At 43.6% G+C, this 23,157-nt stretch overlaps 1 protein-coding gene across 1 annotated transcript; it reads right to left on the bottom strand.

Annotated features, from left to right (window-relative positions):
- Positions 1-1,501: 1,501 nt before the first annotated feature.
- TNFSF15 (TNF superfamily member 15) lies at positions 1,502-22,344 on the bottom strand. The gene is made up of 4 exons (XM_059071112.2): positions 22,093-22,344; positions 8,021-8,063; positions 7,035-7,082; positions 1,502-3,563 (listed from the first exon to the last, which is right to left on the bottom strand). The coding sequence occupies exons 1-4, from the start codon at positions 22,315-22,317 to the stop codon at positions 3,109-3,111; spliced, it is 771 nt and encodes a 256-aa protein (XP_058927095.2). The 5' UTR covers positions 22,318-22,344; the 3' UTR covers positions 1,502-3,108.
- Positions 22,345-23,157: the final 813 nt, after the last annotated feature.

Here is a 23,157-nt window from a genome sequence, read left to right as displayed (position 1 = left end):
AATAGATCTAAACCAGGGTCAAAATACTAGTGACCCCATGCATTTTGATCATGGCTCCTGTACTGGCTGAGAAACACAGGCTTTTCAAAACATGTGGGTTATCCATAAAGTTCTAATATTTTCATGGGTGTTGATGACCAAACTCTAGTCCAGGAGATAATAAACCTTTCTCTACATGTGGCTTAAATAATGGATTTTAGCATAGAAAGTATCTTTATTTTCTCCCCTTTTATTTATGGAGAACTATCCTTGAATAGCTATTTAAAAAAAACACTTAGAGTAAACACAAGTTGTTTTGTTAATGATCATCCTTCATCAAATGGTACCCATTTTTGTTATGAGAAAATATCCATGTGTCTAAAGTTAGCTAATTAATTAGCTAATACAACCAAAATAAATTAAAGGATCTGCAGACAACGGAGGTGCTAAGCAGTTAGAATGAATAAGTCTGAGACTAAAATAATTTATCTTTGTATCCTCGGGGCAAGTAGGTATTCGGTAAGTGTTTGTGGAATTGATTTGAATTCAGCCTTTTTAGAAACATTGACTCGGTAAAACATTTTCTCCCTAAATTAACTATTTTCTAAAGCACATAAGCATGCTCCTTTTTCCCTTCCAAATCTTTGGATGCACCCCATTTACTCGTTCTTAAAAAGCATTCTCCCACCTCATTCTCCCAACTAGTATGCTAATTTTTCTATGGACATAATGCCTCGGAAACAGAAGTTCTGACTTGAGTTCCACTAGGAACGTCTGGCTGGGACTATCTGAACATTAAAAGAAATATCAGAGAGCGTTTAGCAAATTCAGCAGTGAAGACTTGAGCACAATACAGTCTTCAATAAACAAGCTTATGACAGGAGCAAAATAAATATGTGGCAGGGATTTTTCCAAAGCCTCAAGTCTTCTAGGATAGTAGGAAATTCCTATTTGTTGGATAAATTTCCAAATTCAGCTGATTCCCTGTGGAACAGAGGGAAGGTTTGAGGGCCCTTGGTATAGGGGTTCCTTTCAGTGGAGGGGAAGGTGAGCAGGCCACTCTGGACTCTTCTGTGCATGCAGATCCTTGGCCATATCCCAAGCTGCTGGGTGTGCTCATGCAGATGCAGGCAGAGCATTTTATTTCCCTAATAGGGTGTTAGTTCTGATCTTGGAGCCAGACTGGAGTCATTGATAAAGGATTCCTGATTGAACAATAAATACTGTTCTAGGGGTTGGTTGAGGAAACATTCTCTCATCAAGCTGGGTTTGTAGTTACTGAGAAACCTTTCCTTTCTGCTTTAAGTAAAGGGTAATTAGTCTGTCTGAGACGCCCTTTCCCTGAGGCCATCCGCTGCCTGCCCACCTCCTTTTAGGAGTCACTCAGGCTTCATTTCCCTTGTGAAGTCACTTCTGAACCAGGTGGAGGTGACCGTACCCTGCTCTGTGCTCATGCTGGGCCTGAGCTGACTGTTTGGAGAAGCTGAGGGCTTTAGAACCTTAACCTCCCAACTCAGAAATTAGAAAGTAATTTTTATTTAATTATAACTCAACAGATATTGCTCAAGTACTGCTACACCAGTCGTCATGTTCAGGACCCCCATAATGCATGTCTCTGCCGCTGTAGTCTCCTGGTAAAAAGAGTAAGTAAGAGTGATGTCATTGCCAAATTTGCTTTCAGACCAACCTGTGAGGTCTCCCACAGTAGGGAACATTTATTATAGAGGCCAAGGCGCTGGAGATCCCTCCGCACGTCACACTGACATGCTCTCAGACTCCACAGAATGCTCGAAGTTAGCATGTTTCATCACCATGAGCTCATTTGATCCTGGGAAACAGATTGCTGGATTCCTCCTTTACAGACAAGTCAACAGAGGTTAAGAGAGCAGAAATGCCTCTCCAACCCTTGACATATGAGTGCAGGAAACTCATACAGATGAGAGGATATGAACTCATTGAAGCAATGGAAGGACCTTCTCAATGTTCAGCCTCTTCTTCAGAAAAGATGCCTTGGCTGGGCTGATTAGCCAATTCCACATTTAAATCCCTTTGAATATTTTAAGAGAAAAATACCCATATAACACTCTGCATATAAAGTTGTGAATCAAACCTCAAAGCAGATCTCAGTTAACATCTCCAGATTTGGTGACTGATATTTTCCCCCCAGGGAATAAGTCCATTGTCTCTTGGCATCAATCAGGTTTGTTATATAATTGGTCTGTTAGCTAGAACTGTGTCCTCAAGTTTTTTGAGTGACCTAATCAGCCGGTTGGTTATATTACATAGTCAGGAGAGCTTCAGAAATCTTCTGTAACAGTGTCTGATTTGTTAGGACTTAGAATTAGTCCTTGGAATATGTTGAGCGGTGTTTGACCAGAAGCCATCTGGTGGTATTCGTATACATTGGGGTAGAGTGTGTCTCATTCTTCATAGTGTCTTTTGGGTTAAGGTAGCACACACGTAAAAGGCGCTCAAGAACACTGTTCTGAATAGATGCTGTTGTATGTATTTTGACATATACATGTGGAACTCACGCTTGCTTGTTTTGATGCATGTGTTCCTAGTAAAGAGAAAGGTAGTTTTTCTCACTTGCCATGGATGGCGTGAAAATCAGTTTCTTTTTTTGAGAACATTTATGAGAAATATCAGCTCTCTTTTCATTTTTTTAGGCAAGGCATTAAAGTATATGTTTAGAGGAACTGATGTAGAATTTTGCCTCTGAAGGGTTTACACTGTTTTCTAGGGCATTAGATTTTGTTTTTAAGGTTCCTGAACCGAAGCAAATTCTTCATAATAAAATTGAACAGTATCTGGGCCCTCTGGTGACAAATGTGTAGTAGGAAGGCGTGGAAATGTTCCATTCATTTGGTGATCAGTGTTTTAATGTTTAGAAACTCACCACACTTCCAAGCAACCATGATAATAGGTCTGTTCTCTTATGCCTTTTTCCAATTAGTATTCTCATCAGTAAGGCACATCAAGTGTGAACTTTGGGCCCCTAAATTTCATGGCTTAACCACTGTCTCTATGGATGTTCCAAAAAAACCTTCTAGTTATAATTACATATGAACGAGGAAAATTAGGAGCTAAGAGGCAGAGGACCTTCACACAATGACATCTGCCTTGCCGCTATAGCAAGAAGGCTCCGAAGAAGGTTTTATCTTCTTTTGTGTAATCCACCAAAGAGATGTCACTGACGTTCACCATCAGCTTGTCCCCTTCATTCAAGAAGAACATGGCCCCTAGGTAGATGGGCTGGAACCAGTTGCTGCCTATTTCACACACTGACTTGGTCCCCATTAGGAGCTGGGTTGGCTCAGGGTAGCTGTCCGTTACCTTGGTGATGACCACGATGATGGAATCTGGCTTGTTTAGTCGGCTCCCTTGGCTGATTTCACCACACTCGGATGTGGTCCCTCGGAATGTGACCTGAGAGTAAACAAAGTAGTCTCCCGACTCTGGGATCACCAGGAATTTGTTGGTGTAGTTCATCCGGTTCTTGGTGAAGGCCAAGCCAAGTTCATGTTCCCAATGCAGAGCTGGGAACTGATTTTTCAAGGACTGCGTGGGAGTTTGTCTCACAACTGCCAAGACAAGAGGGAGGTTTCATTTGCTTGTGTCAGAACCTGTGGAATTTGCTAAAAAGAGTCTTAAGTCATTTTCAAAGAGTAAAGAGATTGGATAAAACCAACAGCTAACAAGTTCCTTGAGGAGGAATGAGTAGAGGATATGTGAGTGGACATACACATCTGTTCAGAGAGTAGCGTCTTAGGTAGGTGACCTTAAGCAAATCGCTTTGCCTCTCTGAGCCTGAGTTTTCTTATTTGAAAATTTTGAATTTTTCCTGAGCTGTGATCCTGGAAAAGAGTTAAGGTTAAAAAATCTCCTTACTCCTTTGTTTTTTGGAAAACAGCTTACAACAAAGAACTACTCTTCCCCAGTGACTTAGATAAAACTGATGGATGACCTCCCTTGTTTACCTGTGCCCAGGCCAGACACCAGACCCTCCCACTTCCCATCCTTTGCTTCATAAATGATTAGCTGGACTGTTTTATCCTCACTGATTCATCAGAACAAAATGTTTTTAGACCAAACTTTAGTTAAGTTTCTCTCCTTCCTCCAGACCCCTGAACTTCCACCCACCCTCAACCTGAACCTCAACCTGAACCAACCTCCTGGAAATAGGCTAGCCTCAGGGTAAAACATTCTCTGAGCCTATCAAGCCAACCTTTCATCCCACTTCCTCACACCTGGTTCTTTTCAGCTTTGTGTCCTCCTCTCTATAAAAGAAAAACCCTTTTAGCCTAACTCTTGAGACACTTGCAGGCTTTATGGTCAGAGGTTCTCCTGATGGCAGTAGTCCCTTTCCTCCCCCACCTCCCCACCTTGTGATAATCCTTTTGCTTAAAGTATTTCTTTACTAAGCGAAGATATGCTTTTTTGACGTACCTTTCCTTAAAAAACAAATAAGAAAAAAAAAAGGAAAGGAAAGGAAAAGGAGATAATGATACCCGTGGAAAGGATTAAGAGATGGTTAATTTTTTTTTAATGTGGAATTAGGAATATTCTCTAAACTACATTTACTTTTATTAGCCTTCTGGTTTCAGAAATGCTCTGCTACAGAAAGAGGTCATTGCAGAGAGAGAGAGAGTCATGTTTCTTGTTACTCCCTTCCAATGCATGGTCCAAACCCACATGAAACACAGGCAGTAATTAATAAAAAAGTTAGCATGCAGAACACCAGAGATCCAGAAGATTTTGCAAATGCTCCTCCCACATCAACAGGGCCAAAATGTAAGACAAAATATAATTGAGTTGTGGAGTGAAAGGGACTGGGGCTCTAGGCCACGTAGGCCCAGTTCCAATCCCGACTCTGTATCATGTAGGTTCTTCTCTCTGAGTCTCATTTTCCTGTCTGTGAACTGGAGACAAAGCTCCTTTATAGTCTTGTTCTGATGATCAAATGAGTGAAAGAGACATGGACATATTTATCATGATGGCTGGATACAGTGTTAATACATATTTATTTTCTTTCCTCAAATAAACTAATATCTTTCATTTTGACAGATTAAAGAATAAGCCTGTTTCATTTTATATATTTTATACGTTTTTATGTTTGCATTATTTACGAGTATATGTTATATAGAACATATGAATGAATGCTTTTTATGAGGTTATAGCTATAGCAGAAAAAAATGAATAGAATCACACCATTGATTCAAACCATTGATTTCAAATAATATAACCTACAATAAAACGAATACTTTTCAGAAAAAATTAAAACACATTTTAATTTCCTACAACCACTTTTGAAATCCATAGCAGTTACCATTATGCACTGCTGGCCATAGTTTTGGGATAGGTCATATTTAAGTAAGTGTTCAGCAAACTTCTCACCTGGTAATTGACCAGAAACCTGGTTCCTGGATTTTCTAAAGTGTCTTTCCCGTTGCTGACTAGACTATGGCTTCTTTTGCAATTATGACACATGTTCAGAATGTGTGTGTCTCCCCTGGCCTCTGGCACTAAGTGGCCCCTGGAGAGCTCTGTTGCTTCTTTGCAAAATCTGTAAAGGGCGTTTTTATTAGTCACCTCTTATAGTCTCTACTCCTTCTTTGTGGGTGATGCAATAGATTTAAAAAATTCATCTCAGATGATTAAAAGCAAGGATCATGTATTTTCTAGACAAAGCAAGTTCTATTAACTTGGTATGCAATTAGGCCAACACCGCAGCAAGTAGGAGTTTGGGTAGGAAGTATTTGTAATGGAAACAGTTGGAGTCAAGTCTCAAGTCTCAACCTTCCTAGTCCTGTGACTTGGGACAAGCGAATTTAGTTGTCTGAGCCTCAGTTTCCCCATCCTGTTGGGCTGATAATGCAGATTAAAAGAGATCCTGGGTGTAAACTGCCTACCACAGTGCTTGGTACATATTAAAAGCTCAGTAGAACCTAGATTCCTTTCCCAATTTCCACTCCCCCCATTCAATAGGAAGAGGATTGGCATCTCCATGCTCAGTTTCTAGGATTTTCCTGCCCAGCCTGTTCAGTAACTCCCATTCTTATAGGCAAGTGGTGAGTGATAGTGACTGGCATCTCCCTGGTCCTAATCCTCAGGACTCACCACAGTTCCCTCTTGGTCAAACGTTAAGACAAATGTTGTGGGCCACAAGGATATCCCCTTGTGGGTTGCAAGTTTTCTTACAGATCAGAAGAATATGCTTGTTTTTTAACTTTCTAGTTTTTCCATGGATCTTTTTTTTGAAAAATCAGCAAAGCTTATTTATTTATTTTCAAATTTGTATTGGAGTATAGTTGCTTTACAGTATTGTGTTAGTTTCTACTGTACAGCAAAGTGAATCAGCTATACGTATACATATATCCCCGCTTTGTTGGATTCCTTCCCATTTAGGTCACCACAGAGCACTGAGTAGAGTTCCCTGAGCTATACAGTAGGTTCTCATTAGTTATCTATTTTATATGTAGTATCAATGTATTTTTAACACGTATTTCTGCACTGTCTTGCTCTTTTCTCTGGAGTCGTAGAGGTTATATGTGACTCCAGATATGAGGTGTTAGGAATTTTGACACTAGACTTGGGAATCTGGCCAACTGGTGATGTTAAGAGATTGCTCTTAATCTCTTTGCATCAATGAAAATTCTTTAGAAATACCTACCTGAATGTAAGTGTCCAATAACTTCTTGAATGGACTCAATAAATTGACTTAGGGGAGCTTTCATCTTTGACTAGATTCAAAATTCAAAATGAATCTCTGAATCCGAGGAAAGCCATTTCTGAATGACTGAGTGTGAGAACGAAAGAGAAACAGTAGTTAAGGAAGAGAGCTGATAGAATCTGGAAGAAAATGCCCAAGAAACATGGGGCTTTGGACACTTCGAGGGAGGAAGACATCTGAAAACCCTGACTGAGAGGAGGAGTCTGTTACCAAAGGGTGTGGTTTCCAGTTTAAAGCTACAAGAATGAGTTTTGGCAAACACTGAAAGAAACCTCAGGCCCAGGGCCCATAATCTCCTGGAAAACACACCCGGAAAAATTACCTGTCAGGTGTGCCCTTGGCTTATCCCCACCGGCTCCAGGAGGTGCATCTGTAAGAAAAGGAGAAAAATGCTTTCTATGAGTCAGAGGGTGACTGAAGTGAGGACAGCCTTTGGTGAGCTGCTTGGTGCCTGCAGCTGGAGAGAAACATTCCTCTCCTCCAGTTTGGTCCAGGTCCTTTTTTGGGGAGGGCAGGGACAAGGCAGCCTCAGGAGAAATAATCTTGAACACAAATGAACCTTGGCCCCTTGACATTGGACAGGTCATCCATCCTGTCCAAGACTCTGTTTTCTCTTATCTATAACATGAGTACATCAATTCCTACCATGGATGACGGGTGCTCAGAATGATACCTGGCACATGCTTGGTGTTCAGCAAAGCTCACCTTGCCTCTCCTTTGCTTCTATTGGTTCTGTGGGAGCTGGTTGGCCTTTTGCCTTCTTCATAGTCCCTTTAACCATATCCACTGAGTCGTCTGGATGTCCTAACAGAACTAGGTGGGGACTACTCTGTAGCTATATGACCTTGGCAAATCCCTTTCCCTCTCTGGACATCTGTTTCCCTATCAGTTCTCCTGAAGGCCTCAGCATTTCCTTTTGGTTCTCAGAGGTGATTATACTGTACGGTGATAAAGATGATGTTATTAATGATAAAAGGAAAAATCATTGCATACTTTTGTTGTGCTAGGTATTGTTCTAATATCTTTAAAGTAATTAACTAATTTAATCCACACTAACCCTGGGAGGTAAGTACTATTATAACCAATTTTATTGGTGAGTAAACTGAGACAGAGAAAGATGAAATTATTTGCCTAAAGGCTGTCAACTCCACAGGCCATGCACTTGGCCATGGCACCATTCTGCCTTCTTAGTGACTGGGGAGGAGCCTCTCTTTTCCTCTGGGTCTGCACCTTAACTTCCCATGTATCAGACTATGAGAAATGTTCTTGTTCCCCACAAGAAAAGGCATAAAATATGAACACACTTACAAGATCGCTGATGTGAAGGTCCAAGCTCCTGTCCTTTTGGAGTCTATCGGGAAAGAAAGATGTGGTTCATATTATCTTCTGGTCCTTTTGACCCCATAACCCATGCAGCGGCCCGTGTTATGGGCGTGTTTAAGATGCTGCTGCTACCCAGCCTCGGTACTCAGAGATAAGGAAAATGGGAATGAGAATATTGGGTTGATGGATATCTTGCACCCAGGCTCTCTTCTTTCATCTTCCAGCACCCCAATGACCTTTCTCTCTCCTATGCTTGTCTCTGAAGCTCAACTTTAAAGTTTTGTCCTGAGAGCTTTTCCTGTTCCATTCTAGGGCACTCTGTCATCTTATCATTGCTTCTATTATTTGAACAAATAGCCTCACTTGCTTTATTTTCTTTTCTTCAGCACAATTTTAAAAATGGAACTATTGCAAAAAGTGATACCAAAAAAGAAATAATGAGTACGATCTCTTTCTCATCAACCTCTGCAATTCTACCTTGTTTCCATGCAATATATGAAGACTTTTTTATTCTTGCAACCCTAGTTTGTGAGCCATTTCAGATACCACATGGTAGTTAAAGAGTAACTGCTTTGGGGGTAGACAGACCTGAATTTGAATCCTGGTTCCACCGTCTATTAACAATATAATCTTGAGCAAGACACTTATCCTCTGAGTTTGGGTGTCTTCCTTTGAAAAATGGGAATAATAACAACCCCAGTGATAGATAACTACCAGATTCGAGATGAAGAAAACGTATGAGTCAATGCAAAGAATGCATGGCAAATGAAGAACCACCATTCACAAGACCTGCATATAAACTCAGGAGCAAAACTAAGCTCTTAGTTTAGGAATGATATAAATCTCTTACATTTTCCAGTGTTCTCTTCTCTGATACAATTTTGACTCAACCCAAAGTCTTCTGATTTGATCCCCATAACTACACAGTCCCCAAGGCCACTGATCCTCATGTCACCATGAACACTTGTCAATTTTACATCTTAAAATTCATGTGTGTTTGTGGGAGTGTGTGTGTGTGTGTGTACTTGTGAATGAGAAATTGTATGTCCATGTGAGTATGAGAGAAGACAGCTTCATCAGTGGAAGAGGGTATGAGTCAATGTGTTTTTGCGTCTGTGTGTCTACATGTGTCTCTGGCCTAGTGTTGTGTGCATGGATTCTCTACATGCATGTGTGGTTGTGTGGATGCAGCTGTGTCATTGGTGAGTCTAGGTCTGTGAGCAGTCCTGTGATAACAGTGATCTTATTAGAGCCCAGACCACCAGGCTCTTTTTACTCCAAGACATGTTACCTAACCTCTATTGGAAGCCCTCTGGAAGGCAGAGGTCTTGTCTTTGAATGACTAACTGACTTTCTCCCCTTTCCAGTGCTCTTTTTTCCACTTCCTAATTCTGTTGATGGCAACACTGCTGCCTCTCGTCAGTTACCAAGCCTGAACTTTCTTTCTTTCTTCTTCCACAAACCCAAGCTGTCATTTCTATTTTGGAGTTTTGCTCATTCTTGCCTCTGATCCAGGCCTTAGCACGCTGCTCTCCTGGATCCTTCCCATAGGCTCCTAACAGAGCTTCCTCCACCTGGTTCCTCCTTTTCTTGAACCCATCTCTTACCCTGCCTTCAGAGGGCTTTTGCCAAAGCATCACTTTGAGACACGTCTCTGTTCATAAACCTTCAATGGTTCCCCATAACCTTTAACACAGTCCCAGATACTTAATGTTGGCATTCAAAGCCCCAACTGCCGTCCCAGTCTTGTTACCTACTATTTATCCTTCTCCAAGTTCTCCGTACTCCAGCCATAAGAGGCAACCACAGTGAATGATTCAAGGGACACGAAAGAGGCAGTAAATGTAGCTACCGTTGATTCACGGAGTAGTGGCACTGGGCTGTGCTAAGCCCTTCACATGCATTATCTCCTTCAGCCTGTCCATGACTCTCTACGGTGGATGCTATTTATATCCTCATACTGAAAGTTAGGCTTAGGACATTAAGAAATTTGCCCAGTGTCTTATACCTGGAAAGTGGAGGAGCAGGATTTTAACCCAGGTCAACTGACTCCAGAATCCCAAGCCCTCAGCCATTGTTCCTTATAACTTCTAGGCAAGTCCCTCATCTGCTGAGGTGGATGGATAAGTACTAGTGGTTCCATGCACTGTGACAGTGGGGGAAACACAGAGACTAGAAAACAGGAATCTGCCCCAGAAGTGGGAGAATCAGGAAATTACACCTGAACTGCGTCTTATATATACTCACAGGTATATAATACTCCCAGGTATTAACCAGGTAATAAAGATAATGACCATTTCAGACAAGGCCAAAAGCTTGTGCAAGAGTAAGCAGGCCCAACAGAGCACAGGAGCAGTTGGGAAACTGCAAGCATTTCTGCTGCCAAGTGAATATATTATACGCTTTTAGCATAGGGTCATGAGTACCATAGTCTTTGAAAACCTAAACCCAATCGACATGACTACTTATCCAGCATCAATAACTTTGATGAGCTTGGAAGGTGGAGAAGCAGCCTAGAAATGGGCTTATTCTGTAGGCTGTTTCCTTACTTGTTACTGACAGAGCTGACAAAGGATTCGATCCTTTGGCAAGGCAGAAAACTGAAGGTGAACTCTCAAAAAGAATTTGGGAGAGCCTGGTTGCATCCCCTTGTGTAGGAAATGGCTGCCTTGGTTGGCCACCTTCTACTTCATTTAGTTCTCTGCTGAGAAACCTTCTTGAACATCCTACTTATTTTTGTCTAAGCAGACCCTCAGCTAAGAGTCTGGAGCATTTCTTTTGGCTCAGAGTCCCATTGTCATTAGCAAGAATTTGGGAGTGAACACATTACCTTATTTGCTCTGCTGGATTTCTGTAGCTTGGATGCACATTTTATTTTCATATATGGCTGGATGTGTGTGGGTTTTAAGTGGCCCACCCAGAATACTACTAAACATCTGGAGGCTACGATAGTGCCTGTTGGCAGGTTTGAAGAACACAACATTCCAAGAGTCTCCAAGAAGAACATCAGCTGGGACTCTCTTTCCAAGAACAACATCTAAAGCCTTCCATTGCTGTTTCTCTTAATAATCACTGTTTATCATGGGAGCAAGGTTATTGTGATAAGAAGCAGGAAAGAATGAAGAGGAGATTTGAGAGGATGAACTAGTAGGTCTTTGAGGAAAGGTTTATGCATGTGAGCTGGCTCAATGCCTGCTTTCAAGATGGTTGCTTATAACAATAAAGTCAATAAATGGCGTACTGTCTTCCAACTCTGACTCATCTCCATCACTTCTGATTATTCTGGGATACCAAGGAGATGATGGCTCCCGAGAGATGCTGGTCACTGCAACATTAGCTTGCAAATCTGAATAGACGTGGAGTCCAAGAACACCCCTGAAGAATGTGATTTATTTCCCCTTAAATACCTTCTCAAATCACTGGCTGAGAACCAGGGTCCAATTTTATTTCCCCTTCGGAGCATTTATTACTCCCTCAAGTGATATGACTTATTTGTATGCTATTGATTTTCTCTCTCTGGCAGAATTCCAGCTGCCTGTAGAATTCTGCCTGTCTTGCTCACCACTGTATCTGTAGCACCTCAGACAGTGCCTGGCACTCCCACTGGATTATCCAACTGGCAGAATATACACTGATGCTCAGGCACCACACCAGTAAGACAGGCAGAAAACAGAGCAGACATGGAGTAGGATTCAGCTTCAGTGACTTTCGCCAGAGTTTTACAATTACAAAAACTAGGAAAGAGACCCTTTAATTGTAGAATACGTGCAAAGTTTTGAGTTTTTGTTTAAATTTAAAAACTTGATTATGTAGAGGTGGGTAGCCATAATCTTTTAGTACTGGGGCCTCCAGAGTTTTTCATCAGGCTCTGCCTGGAGCATAGCCGTGGCTCTAGAAATGTTTATTGAGAGTTGTGACAGTTGGCCAGGATCAGAGCCAGAGAAGACAAATGTGTCTGCCGATGGGCATACATATTAGTGGGAGAGTGGGTTGCCTGCCACCCTGGTATTTATTAGCCCAAGCAAAGTAAGCTGGTGCTTTTCACCTCTTAGTTCTTATAGGTCAGGGAATTTTCACTCTCGCTTGATTTTATTTCCTTTTTTCTTCTTGCTTTTTTTTTTTTTGGCGGGGGGGCTGCATATAGGTTGGTCAACCCCAACTCAAACTAACCATGACCTATTACTTTAAGCATTTTTGGAATTCTCTAATACTTCCCCCAGGGAAGAAAGAAGGATGGAGGGAAGGAGGAGACTACTGTCTAGCTGAGGCTTTGCCTGTGCCAGGTCCTACTGGTGTTTATGTGCTCCTCGTCTAGTAAGTACTACAGCCGCTCTCAGAAGAGGTTATCACCTGATTATAGTCTTTGTAAGGCAAAGGCAAAGAGTACATGAGAGGCCTGGGAGCTAAACCTTTAGACCAAGTACAGACTGGCACATATCAGGAGCCCCCTAAACATTAGCTGACTACATAATGGGTGAGCCTGAAGCGATGTGGTCTTTGAGATTCTCTTATTGGCATTTCCCCAGAAAAATCCCGAGTGTGTTTTAACTAATGACCCATTTAGCCTTTTTCCCATATTCTGTACTCACTCTCTAGTGTATTCATAAACAGGAAGAGATATCTATTTCTTGCCATCATAAATGCCACAATTGCAAAGGCATAAACGTTTTATGATCCATAACATCCTCCCAGCACTTCTAGGAGAAACACACAGACATTTGCCTTTGCCTTTTCCTCTTGCAATTTCCTGTTTGTACTTGCACAAGGATAAATCCAACCTGGACATGTTTGATTCCAAGGTTGTTTCATTTCATCCTCCTCTAAGGTGCACTGGATGGTGGTGTTGTTTTTTTCCCCACATCTTTATTGGAGTATAATTGCTTTACAATGTTGTGTTAGTTTCTGCTGTATAACAAAGTGAATCAGCTATATGTATACATATATCCCCATATCCCCTCTCTCTTGTGTCTCCCTCCCTCCCACCCTGTCCCACCCCTTTAGGTGGTCACAAAGCACTGAGCTGATCTCCCTGTGCTGTGCAGCAGCTTCCACTAGCCATCCATTTTACATTTGGTAGTGTATTTATGTCAGTGCTACTCTCTCACTTCATCCCAGCTTCCCCTTCCCCCCATGTCCTCAAGTCCATTCTCTACATCTGTCTTTATTCCTGCCCTAACACTAGGTTCATCAGTACCGTTTTTATAGATTCCACATATATGCGTTAGCATACGGTATTAGTTTTTCTTTCTGACTTCACTCTGTATGACAGACTCTAGGTCCATCCACCTCACTACAGATAACCCAATTTCATTCCTTTTTATGGCTGAGTAATATTCCATTGTATATATATGCCACATCTTCTTTATCCATTCACCTGTCGATGGACATTTAGGTTGCTTCCATGTCCTGGCTATTGTAAATAGAGCTGCAGTGAATACCGTGGTACATGACTCTTTTTGAATTATGGTTTTCTCAGGGTATATGCCCAGTAGTGGGATTGCTGTGTCATATGGCAGTTCTATTTTTAGTTTTTTAAGGAACCTCCATACTGTTTTCCATAGTGGCTGTATCAATTTACGTTCCCACTAACAGTGCAAGAGGGTTCCCTTTTCTCCACACCCTCTCCAGCATTTATTGTTTGTAGATTTTTGATGATGGCCATTCTGACTGGTGTGAGGTGATACCTCATTGTACTTTTGATTTGCATTTCTCTAATGATTAATGATGTTGAGCATCCTTTCATGTGTTTGTTGGCAATCTGTATATCTTCTTTGGAGAAATGTCTATTTAGGTCTTCTGCCCATTTTTGGATTGGGTTGTTTGTTTTTTGATATTGAGCTGCGTGAGCTGCTTGTATATTTTGGAGATTAATCCTTTGTCAGTTGCTTCATTTGCAAATATTTTCTCCCATTCTGAGGGTTGTCTTTTCGTCTTGTTTATGGTTTCCTTTGCTGAGCAAAAGCTTTTGTTTCATTAGGTCCCATTTGTTTCTTTTTATTTCCGTTACTCTAGGAGGTGGGTCAAAAAGGAACTTGCTGTGATTTATGTCATAGAGTGTTTTGCCTGTGTTTTCATCGAAGAGTTTTATAGTGTCTGGCCTTACGTTTAGGTCTTTAACTGGACGGGGCTTTACATGCAACACTTAGGGTGGTACAGAGCAAAGAATGTGGTGTTTGCAGCCCAGCAAATGCGGAAATCCCAGCTCTATTATTTCCTAGTTGTCACTTAACCTCAGTAAGACTCAAGTTTCCTCATCAATAAAAGAAAACAATGATTCTTTCCTCCCAGGGCTGTTGTGATGGCTAAGAAAGACCAGACGCATAGAGTGGATAGCCAGTTCATTTTCCTTCTTTGTTTGTGCGCAATCAATCCTTGTGGTATGTGCTTTTGGTTCCATATACCTTCCTCTTGGTCCCACCACTGTAGTGGTAAACAGAAACCACCTGTGTGTCTCTTTATGACCAGTGGCACAGAGATCATTTCGGAGCTCTGGACGGCTTCCCCCTTCTCCCAACAGGAGGGGCTTCCTCAGTCCACAGTTTGCTTCTGGACTCCTGCCATTTCAGAGTCTACGGGAGTTTAGGGAATGGGATATCCCTCCACCTGTTCAAACTCCATGCTTGTTGCTGCTGTCAGCTCCTGGGCCTCATTAAGGACACCAGGCTGGGAGATGACCTCTTACAGCCACGGTGCTGCGGCTGCTGGCCCGCCTGTGGTCTGTTAGATGAGGAAGCTGGGGTTGAGCGATGTGTGTGTTGATTTTAAAGGGGGAATGAATGGATTGTTGAATCACCAGCCAGGAGCTGCAGCGGAGGTGTGGGATTCATACTCTCTGCTCGCTTGCCCTCCCTTCCTTTCATTTCGACAGCGCACCCTCACCTTCTCTGGATTCTCTGCACTTTGCCCCTGGCCTGACCTTGGGAGTGAGCTGGGCTTCTCCTCCAGCTGTGCCAGGGCTCCCTGAGGCTACAGCAGAGGCAGCCACTGAGTGCTCAGTGTTTTGCAAAGGGGCTTATCGTTGCTGTCCTCATCCAACAGAGGGAATAGCTTGAGTGAAATAAAAGGCTTAGGTGTGGAGTCAGTAGAGAAGTAATGTCTGTGGAGCATCTACCTTATGGCAGTAGATTTCTGGACTTCTCCTTGCAGAATTCTCAGCAAAATGCTATGAAGAAAGTGTGTTACACTCCCCATTTTATAGACAGGGAGTATAAGACTTAGGGAGGTCAGGTACCTTGTGCATCTCTCCATCCTTCTTTCCAACCGGGGAATGCTTAGTGAGTGCCCTCTGTATGCCAGGGATAGCTAGGTGTCCGCAGGGGAGGAAGGGAACTAGCACTTACGAGCACTTGCTATGTGAAAGGCATTTTCTAGGGTATCATTTTTAAATCCCCCTGACCACTGCCAGAAAGTGAATAATTTGCTGGGTTTATACTCAGAGGCACACTAGTGTAGTAGTTAGGAGGAACACACACGTGGGTTTGAATCCCAGTGTCACATTCTGTGTGACTTTGGGCATGTGGTTTCGATTTTCTAAGCCTCAGATTCATCGTCTTTAAAGTGGAGATAACAGTAGTACTTTCTTCATTGTGCAGTTTCAAGGATTAACTGAGATGATGCATGAAGTACCAAGGTAAACATGTAACATGTTTACCAACGGTAAACAGACTTCACATTAAGAACTTTATAGCATGATCTCGTGTACTCTTCTCAAAACGCTAAATATGAAAAACTTAGAATGGAGTCTGATATATAATAAATTATTACAAGGTCACACTTGTGATGTGGTGGGGCCATGGCTTTCCTTCTAATCTGTGTACCTCTGAAGCCTGCGCTGACATCACTGTGGGGTCCTGCTGGCCTGGATGGAAACCAGGGCGTCTCAGTGGAACGTGTAGGAGAAAGGAAGTGCAGGGAAGAAGGCCTTGCATGGATTTTCAGGAAGGGTTGAAAGTGAGATTGGATGGGACCAAAGATAGGTGAGGAAAATGTGTGTAGATGATTCTAGAAGTAGGACTTGGAGGGAAGGACAGAGACTGACAGTGGTGCAGCCCTGGGAAGCAGTGCCTCCCTTGGCATCCCTGACTCTTCACTGCACAGTGCTGAGTGCCCGTTCTGTGCTGGGCTTGGGCTGAGCCAGTGTGGTGCATTCAGTTATGCCTGGAGCATAGAGTCTTGTGTTCCGGAGCAGTGCTCAGGGAAGACAAAGGCCTGGCCTCTGGGGACCTGTGGGCCAGAGTGGGGGTGGTGGACCTGTCCTGAAGGCAATCGATGCCATTAAGGACCAAAAGAAGGCCCAGGCCATGGTCAAGTGCAGCCAGTAAAGGATGGATTGGAGCGTGGATTGAGGGTACAAGACCAGGGTGGAGGAGGAGGCACGAAGATAGCTCACAAATATCAGAGACCAAGAAAAGCCCTCCAGTGCCAGAACCTGCTCTCTGGACCTGTGATGGCAGATTCCAGGGCAGCTGCAGAATTTGTTCTCTTTGACATAATTTCCATGAGCAGGGAAGTTCCGAGGACATAACTGTTACAATTGCTAATCCTCCACCCCCCTGCCAGATACTTTAAGGGTTTTATTTCTAATTATCTCTATTTCATACATTAAACAGCTGAGGCCAGGAAGGTTAGGTAACATGGCTAAGAAGTGGCTAAGCCAGAAATCAAACTGGGTTTGAACTTTTGACCCATGGTTTTTCCACAATGCAAATCTATCTAGCATTCTCCAGGAGTCTAAAGATCCTAAAACATTTTACTGTGTCTCTCTGTCTCTATTTTATATATATATATATATATATATATGTATTTTTTTAATATAATATATATGTATGTATTTTTTTATATAGGTAACAAATACATTTTGTACAAAAGGATATAGGTTCAAAAATGTGTCCCCATTTCCCTTGTTACCCAGACACCCAGTTTCCCCATCTGGATGCTAACAGAGTTACCAGACTCTTTGTTCATCTTCCTGAGATAGTCTATGCATTTATAAATACATTCATATATATTAATGTGCATTATTTTTTCAGAAAATGAAGTGTTTCACATTCTATATGCTGTTATGTACTTTGATTTTTTTCACTTAATATACATCTTTAAGAAATTCCCCATCCTTACACCTAGAGATGCTTCATCTTAATTTTCCATTGCATGAAAGGACCGTGGTATATTTAATTGATGCTATATTTATGGTCACTTCACCTAAAGACAGTTAACCCAACCTTCTCAGATCTAATTTTGATTTCTGCCCTGCAGCTTACTGGATAATAAGATTGTCATGTTGAATCTTTCCTTACACAACCCCTGAAGGAAGAGTCCAGTTTAAAATATTTTTTAACGGTCCTGGTGACCGTTTTTGTTGCTGCTAATAAAAACCCGGAACGTTACTCACAAGTTGCTGTTGCTTTTCCACAGTCTGGTCTAGGGACCCAGCAAGAAAGGAGTTGGTCCTGTTTTCTGGTAGAAGGAGGCCAGCAGCATAGAAATAGTGTCTAGTTCTAGGTCTGCCCCCAACCTGCTCTGTGACCCTGAACTTTTCCTTCCCTTCTCTGATCCTTGGTTTCTTTAACTGTAAAACGAGGAGATTACACTAGATCAAGGGTCAGCAAACTTTTCCTGTAAAGGGCCACATAGTAAATATTAACTTTGCAAGTCATATGGCCTCTGTCACAAATACTTAACTCCTCTGTTTAGCATGAAAACAGCCAAGGCAGTACGTAAGCAAATGGGTGTGGCTGTGTTTCAATAAAATTTTATTTATAAAACATGCAGTGAGTGAGATTTGGCCCGTGGGTAATAGTTGCTGACCCTGGGACTAAGGGCACTTCCATCTCTTAATTTCTATAAATCTGTGAAGAGCTTTTCCACTTAGGGGAAAGAAAGGGACAAATACCCAACTAGTGCCCATATTGCAAGCACTTGTGAGGGGCTTTATAGAGAGATTCCTTAGAATCCTCACTGCACTTCAGTAGGGTGGGTATTATGGGAAGACTGAAACTCAGGGAGCTTCTGTACTTTGCTCACTCTCTTCCTTTCAAGTTCTTTTGAGCCTCCTCAAGCCTCAACTCCCTTCTAAATTAGAGTAGAAAAGATTCTCAGGAATGCTGGCCTCCTCTGGTTGCTACAGGGATGGAATGAGGAGGTCCCTTAGGGCAGCCCTGAGTGAGGGAACAGCCCCGGTGAGGACGGGAAGCAGGAGAGCACTGGGGCCCTGAGGGAACTGAGGGAAGCCGGGCTGGCTGAGAGGCCAGAGGCAGGAGACAAGGGAAAGGGGTAGAAGATGAAGCCACAGAGGTGACACAGTGCAGTGAAAGCTTCCAAAGAATAATTTGGGCTCCTATGTGGAGACTCAAGACCAGGCCCATGTTTACAGAGTTTCTTGTTTTACAGAATACTCCTGTTCCCTATCCTCCTCAACACATGAGCCCCTCCCTCATCCACGAAAAGGGCAGATGGAAAGTACTTTCGTGGATCAAGAGCTTGACTGTGGTTGGGGAGGAGGTGGAAGGGAGGCAACAGGGAAACCCAGAGAAACTCTGCCAACTCTGAGACTTGGCTCCACCCCCCTGGCCCCTTGCCCGGCTGTGACCTTGGGTGCTCACGCAGACGCGCTCTCTCCAGGTTCCCCGCCTGCCACATGCCACTGCGCACCGTCTTACCGCATCTCTGGGTTGGTGTGACTATCCAGCGGGACCGTGTTTGTGAGAGCTCTCTACAAGTCTGAGGGGGGAGCTCATATCGTGTCGTTGTCACTGTCAGTATTATCATCGGCTTATCCTCTGCTGCTGCTGAGCCTGCTCTTCAGGCCTGTGAATGTATCTGAAGGTCTGTGTGAGCCTCCTCTCTCAATCTGTCTTGTGTTAGAATTGAATTGCCTTCTGCCCGGCCACTGTGGGAACGGAAAACTCATTCCGTCAACAATCTCCGATTGCATGGATCTCATGAAGGCCGTGGGCAGGAGAGGAGGACTGGGGGGCTGCGTGCGGGAGGTGAAGAGGGGGAGGGAGCAAGGCTGGGACACAGGGGAAGCGGGTGTGGGTGGCGGTGAAGGAGGTTACCGGCCCCTAGGTGAGTCTGGGGGAGTCCCCTCGGGCAGATCACAGTGGGGCTTTGTATTTGCAGGGCTTGTGGAATGTTCCAGGCTGTGAGGGAGACAGATCTGAGTTTGAGTTCTGGATCTAGGTCTTACTAACTGTGGGCTCTAGATCATAAGGACAAGTGCAATTGAAAAATAAGAGGCTTAGTTCCCCCTGTTGAAGATAAGGGACAAGATTTCTTTCCCGACCTTTTTCCTAGAGCATTTAAGTTAGAAAACTTGTAAGTACTTTCTTCTTGCTTTGAAGTGTATATAAATCCTTTTGAAGAACAGATAGGCCTTTTCTTCCCCGCCCCCCACCCCAGCCCCCGTGACCTGGGAGCATCTCTGTGAAATGTGAACATCAGGAGAGGTAATGCCCCCATCTCCCAGTTTCTGTAGGAAGACAGGTGCCTAATTTAGGTGGGCACCTTGCTCCAATTTGCAAAACTACCATAAAGAAATTAGAAGTTGGTTTTTCCCCTGGAGAAAGCCAATTACCTAACACAGATGGTCACTTCAATTACAAGGAGAAGTTTGGATGAACTCTGCGTGACAAATGGTGCTGTCGAGTCCTGTTACCGCGTACTTGTAGCTCTCCCTACATTCCCAACATACAAACTGCTCCTGCACATACCTTATTAGTGCTGTCAGAGTACTGATATTAGTATCTTTTTTTGGTAGAAAGAGAAACAGACTACCAGAAAAAAGAAGCCATGTGCTTATTTACACAGCTGGAGGTTACAGAGCTGGGAATCAAACTCAGGTGACTAAGAGTCCTGGCATTTCATTGTTATGTCCCCGAGCTGTCCTGGTGACCTGGTTTTCCCACTTGAATCCCATCTTCTTGCATCTCTTTTGAGCTGGTTATTGTCTGTTAGCCCCTCCGGATCCACTCTATGCCCTGAGCCCTCACTGACCTCCTGGCACACTTGCTCCTTGGCTCTTTTGAGCCCGGCTTCCAGTTGAGTCTGGCCAAGGGGATGAGAGGCTAGGGGCAGACTGGTCAGAGTTTTCCCTCCCTGCTTTCTGTGCCCTCCCTGCTGCCTTGGCAGAAGGCCTTCCTCAACTCAGCCCTCAGCTCCTCCAGGCAGGCCCTCTCCTACGTTTTAGGTCTCCTTGGCTTCCTCTAAAACTTTTCCCTCTATTTGCCTCTTCAGGCCCAGGGGTGGTGACCAGCTTCATACTATTGGTAACCTCAGGATGCTTCCGGCCCTGTGGTTCTCATTAATCTGTCTGCAACTCAGTAAATTGACCTTTCTTTGAACTCTAAGCATTCTTACTTAAACTCTTCTTTGAATGGGCCAGGTGTTTCTTTTCAGTACTCAGATTGCTGCATGTGCCCCAGCCTTAGTCCCATTTCCCTTTCTTTTTCTTCTAAGTTATATAGCCTGGCCAAACCACAGCTCCAAAGGTCCCCATGACAGAATGGGGTATTGGCCTTTGCATCTCTTGAGTGCCTGCAACAGGGCAGGCATGCAGCTCCTTCCCTCGAGGGGCTTCCTGTGCAGCGCCAGCTGTGCTCCACACTCTCTTCCTAAAGCACATCGCTGGCCTCCGCCGTGCCGTGGCATCCCACCTGATGGACTTCTAGATCAACACAACGTGGGCAGTCTCAGACATCGTTTGGGGCAGACGGAGTGTTTTTCATCAGAACGCAGGAGAGCTCAGGTTACTGGAAGCCACTTAATGCCTCATTCAAGAACAGCCATCTCATTCTGGCTAAAGAGGGACTGAGGCCAGGACACTGACTGCATCCTGTAGTTTGACTTTGTTGGAACCAGCCCCATGGCGGTCTAGGCGTTACAGCCTGAACCCCCATCCCCTCCCGTTCTCCTGTAACATGAACAGCATTTCCGGTTGTCTGCATATTTCTACATTTCCTGAATGATGGCATGTGGCCATGGATGTTGCTGTCTGAATCTCAGTCTGTTTGCTGACCCTCATGGGTGATGAAAGTTATACATTAACCATGGCTTGCTCGTGGTCTCTGCTTTGAAGTTGCCAGCAGTGCTTAGAAAACAGGTTTCCAATTAAACCAACTGAAAAACCTGTTTTCCCCTCTGGAATTTAATACTTTGGACCGAGGTTAAATTGGCTACCAGAGATTATGTAGGAGAGTTGTTTTTGTTTTTGTTTTTGTTTTTTAAAGGATATCCCTTGAATGACACATTCTTCAGGTTTTAAGGTTTTTGAAGTTCCTAGTCTAGAACTATGTTTTCCCCGTCACCTGTCAGCACCTGCCCACCGTTGCACCATTGTTTTCCCTAGACCCTGTATTCTTTTTTGACTAAGCTCCCTGACACCCCACCCCTACCAAGACCAGAGAGATAAATAATCAGGTAGGAGATTCTTTCTTGAGCTTCAAAATAGAATATTTCTAAACCCAAGAAAGGGGAGTTGATTAAATTATATAGCACATACATACATAGGAATACACAGTACAACTATCTATATTATCATGCTGCTGTGAATTTACTAACAATAAACAAAATCATAATAGGAGACTCAAAATAATCCCATCATATTAAAAAATATGGAATTATATATCCCCAAATGTTAATAGTGGTCACTCTATGCAGTTATGGGTAATGATAATTACCTTCTTTTCCTTATCTGTGTTTTCTACCTTTTTTCGATGGCTATGTATTAGTTTTGTAATTTAGTTTTTGTTTCTTTAGTTTTTCATTTTTTCTTAAAGAAAATGAATGTTCCCCAATTATCAGTGCACTATGATTATAATTATCTAAAGTAAGTGGCTTGTGGCTGTTTCCATATAAACCTAAAAAGGCACAATTCATCCCCCAGAAACCCTGAGAATAAAGACCAAATTGGAGTTCTCCACCTTTCACATTCTACCTTTCCTTTGCATATGGAAGCAGTGACCATGATGGACCAAGAAGCTGTGTCCAGAGCTGTGGTAGCGGCCAGGTGGCCCCGGGGGCTCTGCCGACCCCCCAGGTCACTGCGGAGTCTTGCTTACCTGGAACACACAGGCCTCTCCTTGGGCCCGGAGCTGGCTAACGAGCAGATAGGTGGTGAGTCCTGCCAGGATGGGGAGCAACACGAGGCAGCAGGTCAGAGCCCAGCGTGCACTGTTGCTCCTGGATGCTAGCCCAGCTCTGGTCTTGGGCCTGCAGCCGCCGTCCTCGGGCAGCATTTCGACACTGGCTGTTCCCCCAAAGCCCGGCCCTAGATCATCTGCCATGCACCTGATGGTCCTGGAGTTGCCTCTGACTCCTTCAGGGCAGAGAGACCCCCCCATTAAATAGAAGCCCAGCTCTCACAGTGGGTGAATTAATCACTGCCTACTCCTCCCCCTGCCCTCCCCCCTCCACTTTCCACAGCGCACTGTGCCCCGCCCTACCCTGCTAGGGAATGCACCGCCTACAACAGAAACCAAGTTTGGTTTAAGAAAAAAAAAAAAAAAAAAAAGAGAAGGCGAGAAGAGTAGGAAAGCTTTCCCAAGCATATTTATATATACAGTGTGCTCATGTTCGCCTTCCTTCACTTACAGAAGGAAGTTAGGAAAGTCCCTGGAGGAGGAGAAAATGAATTCATCAAGTCAGTGGGAGGGGCCAATGAAAATATACCTGCTCCCTGAGCTGGAGGCCTGCCAGTGTGTCAGTCTGGGGAGTGTGCTTCTTCCGGAAGTGAAAGTGAGTATGGGTGGTGTGGCTTGCAGACTGGGAGATGGAAACCACGTTTGCATCACCAGTTTGCAAAGTGCTGCCAAGCCCTCTGTCGTTTTGAGTCTCCTGGGAGGTCGTTCCCATCGCACAGATGGGACTAATGACGTACTGGAAGGAGAAGGCACTTGCCCTAGGTCAGCCAGGGATTAAGACAGAGGAGCCAGGAAGAGGATCTAGGTTTTCCAAATCATGGTTTAAGGTTCTTGCCTCTACTACACGGTTGCCTGTGAAAGGAAAGCGTATTTCTAGCCTGTGTTGACCAGTTGCCTGAGGAAAGACTATGAGGTCATAGAAGTGACTGTCTATAAGGGGAGGACATTGACTTCTACTCTCTGGTGAGTCCAAAGTTGACTGAG

This window comes from Kogia breviceps, chromosome 8 (genome assembly GCF_026419965.1).
Source record: "Kogia breviceps isolate mKogBre1 chromosome 8, mKogBre1 haplotype 1, whole genome shotgun sequence".
NCBI lineage: Eukaryota > Metazoa > Chordata > Mammalia > Artiodactyla > Physeteridae > Kogia > Kogia breviceps.
This window is presented reverse-complemented; position numbering and strand designations above follow the sequence as displayed.

Coding starts and splice junctions, on each gene's coding strand:
- TNFSF15 (XM_059071112.2), bottom strand. CDS start 22,317: ATGGCAGATGATCTAGGGCCGGGCTTTGGGGGAACAGCCAGTGTCGAA. Junction 7,083..8,020: donor ACCTTCACATCAGCGATCTT/GTAAGTGTGTTC, acceptor CTTTTCTTACAG/ATGCACCTCCTGGAGCCGGT. Junction 3,564..7,034: donor GCCAAGGGCACACCTGACAG/GTAATTTTTCCG, acceptor TTGTCTTGGCAG/TTGTGAGACAAACTCCCACG.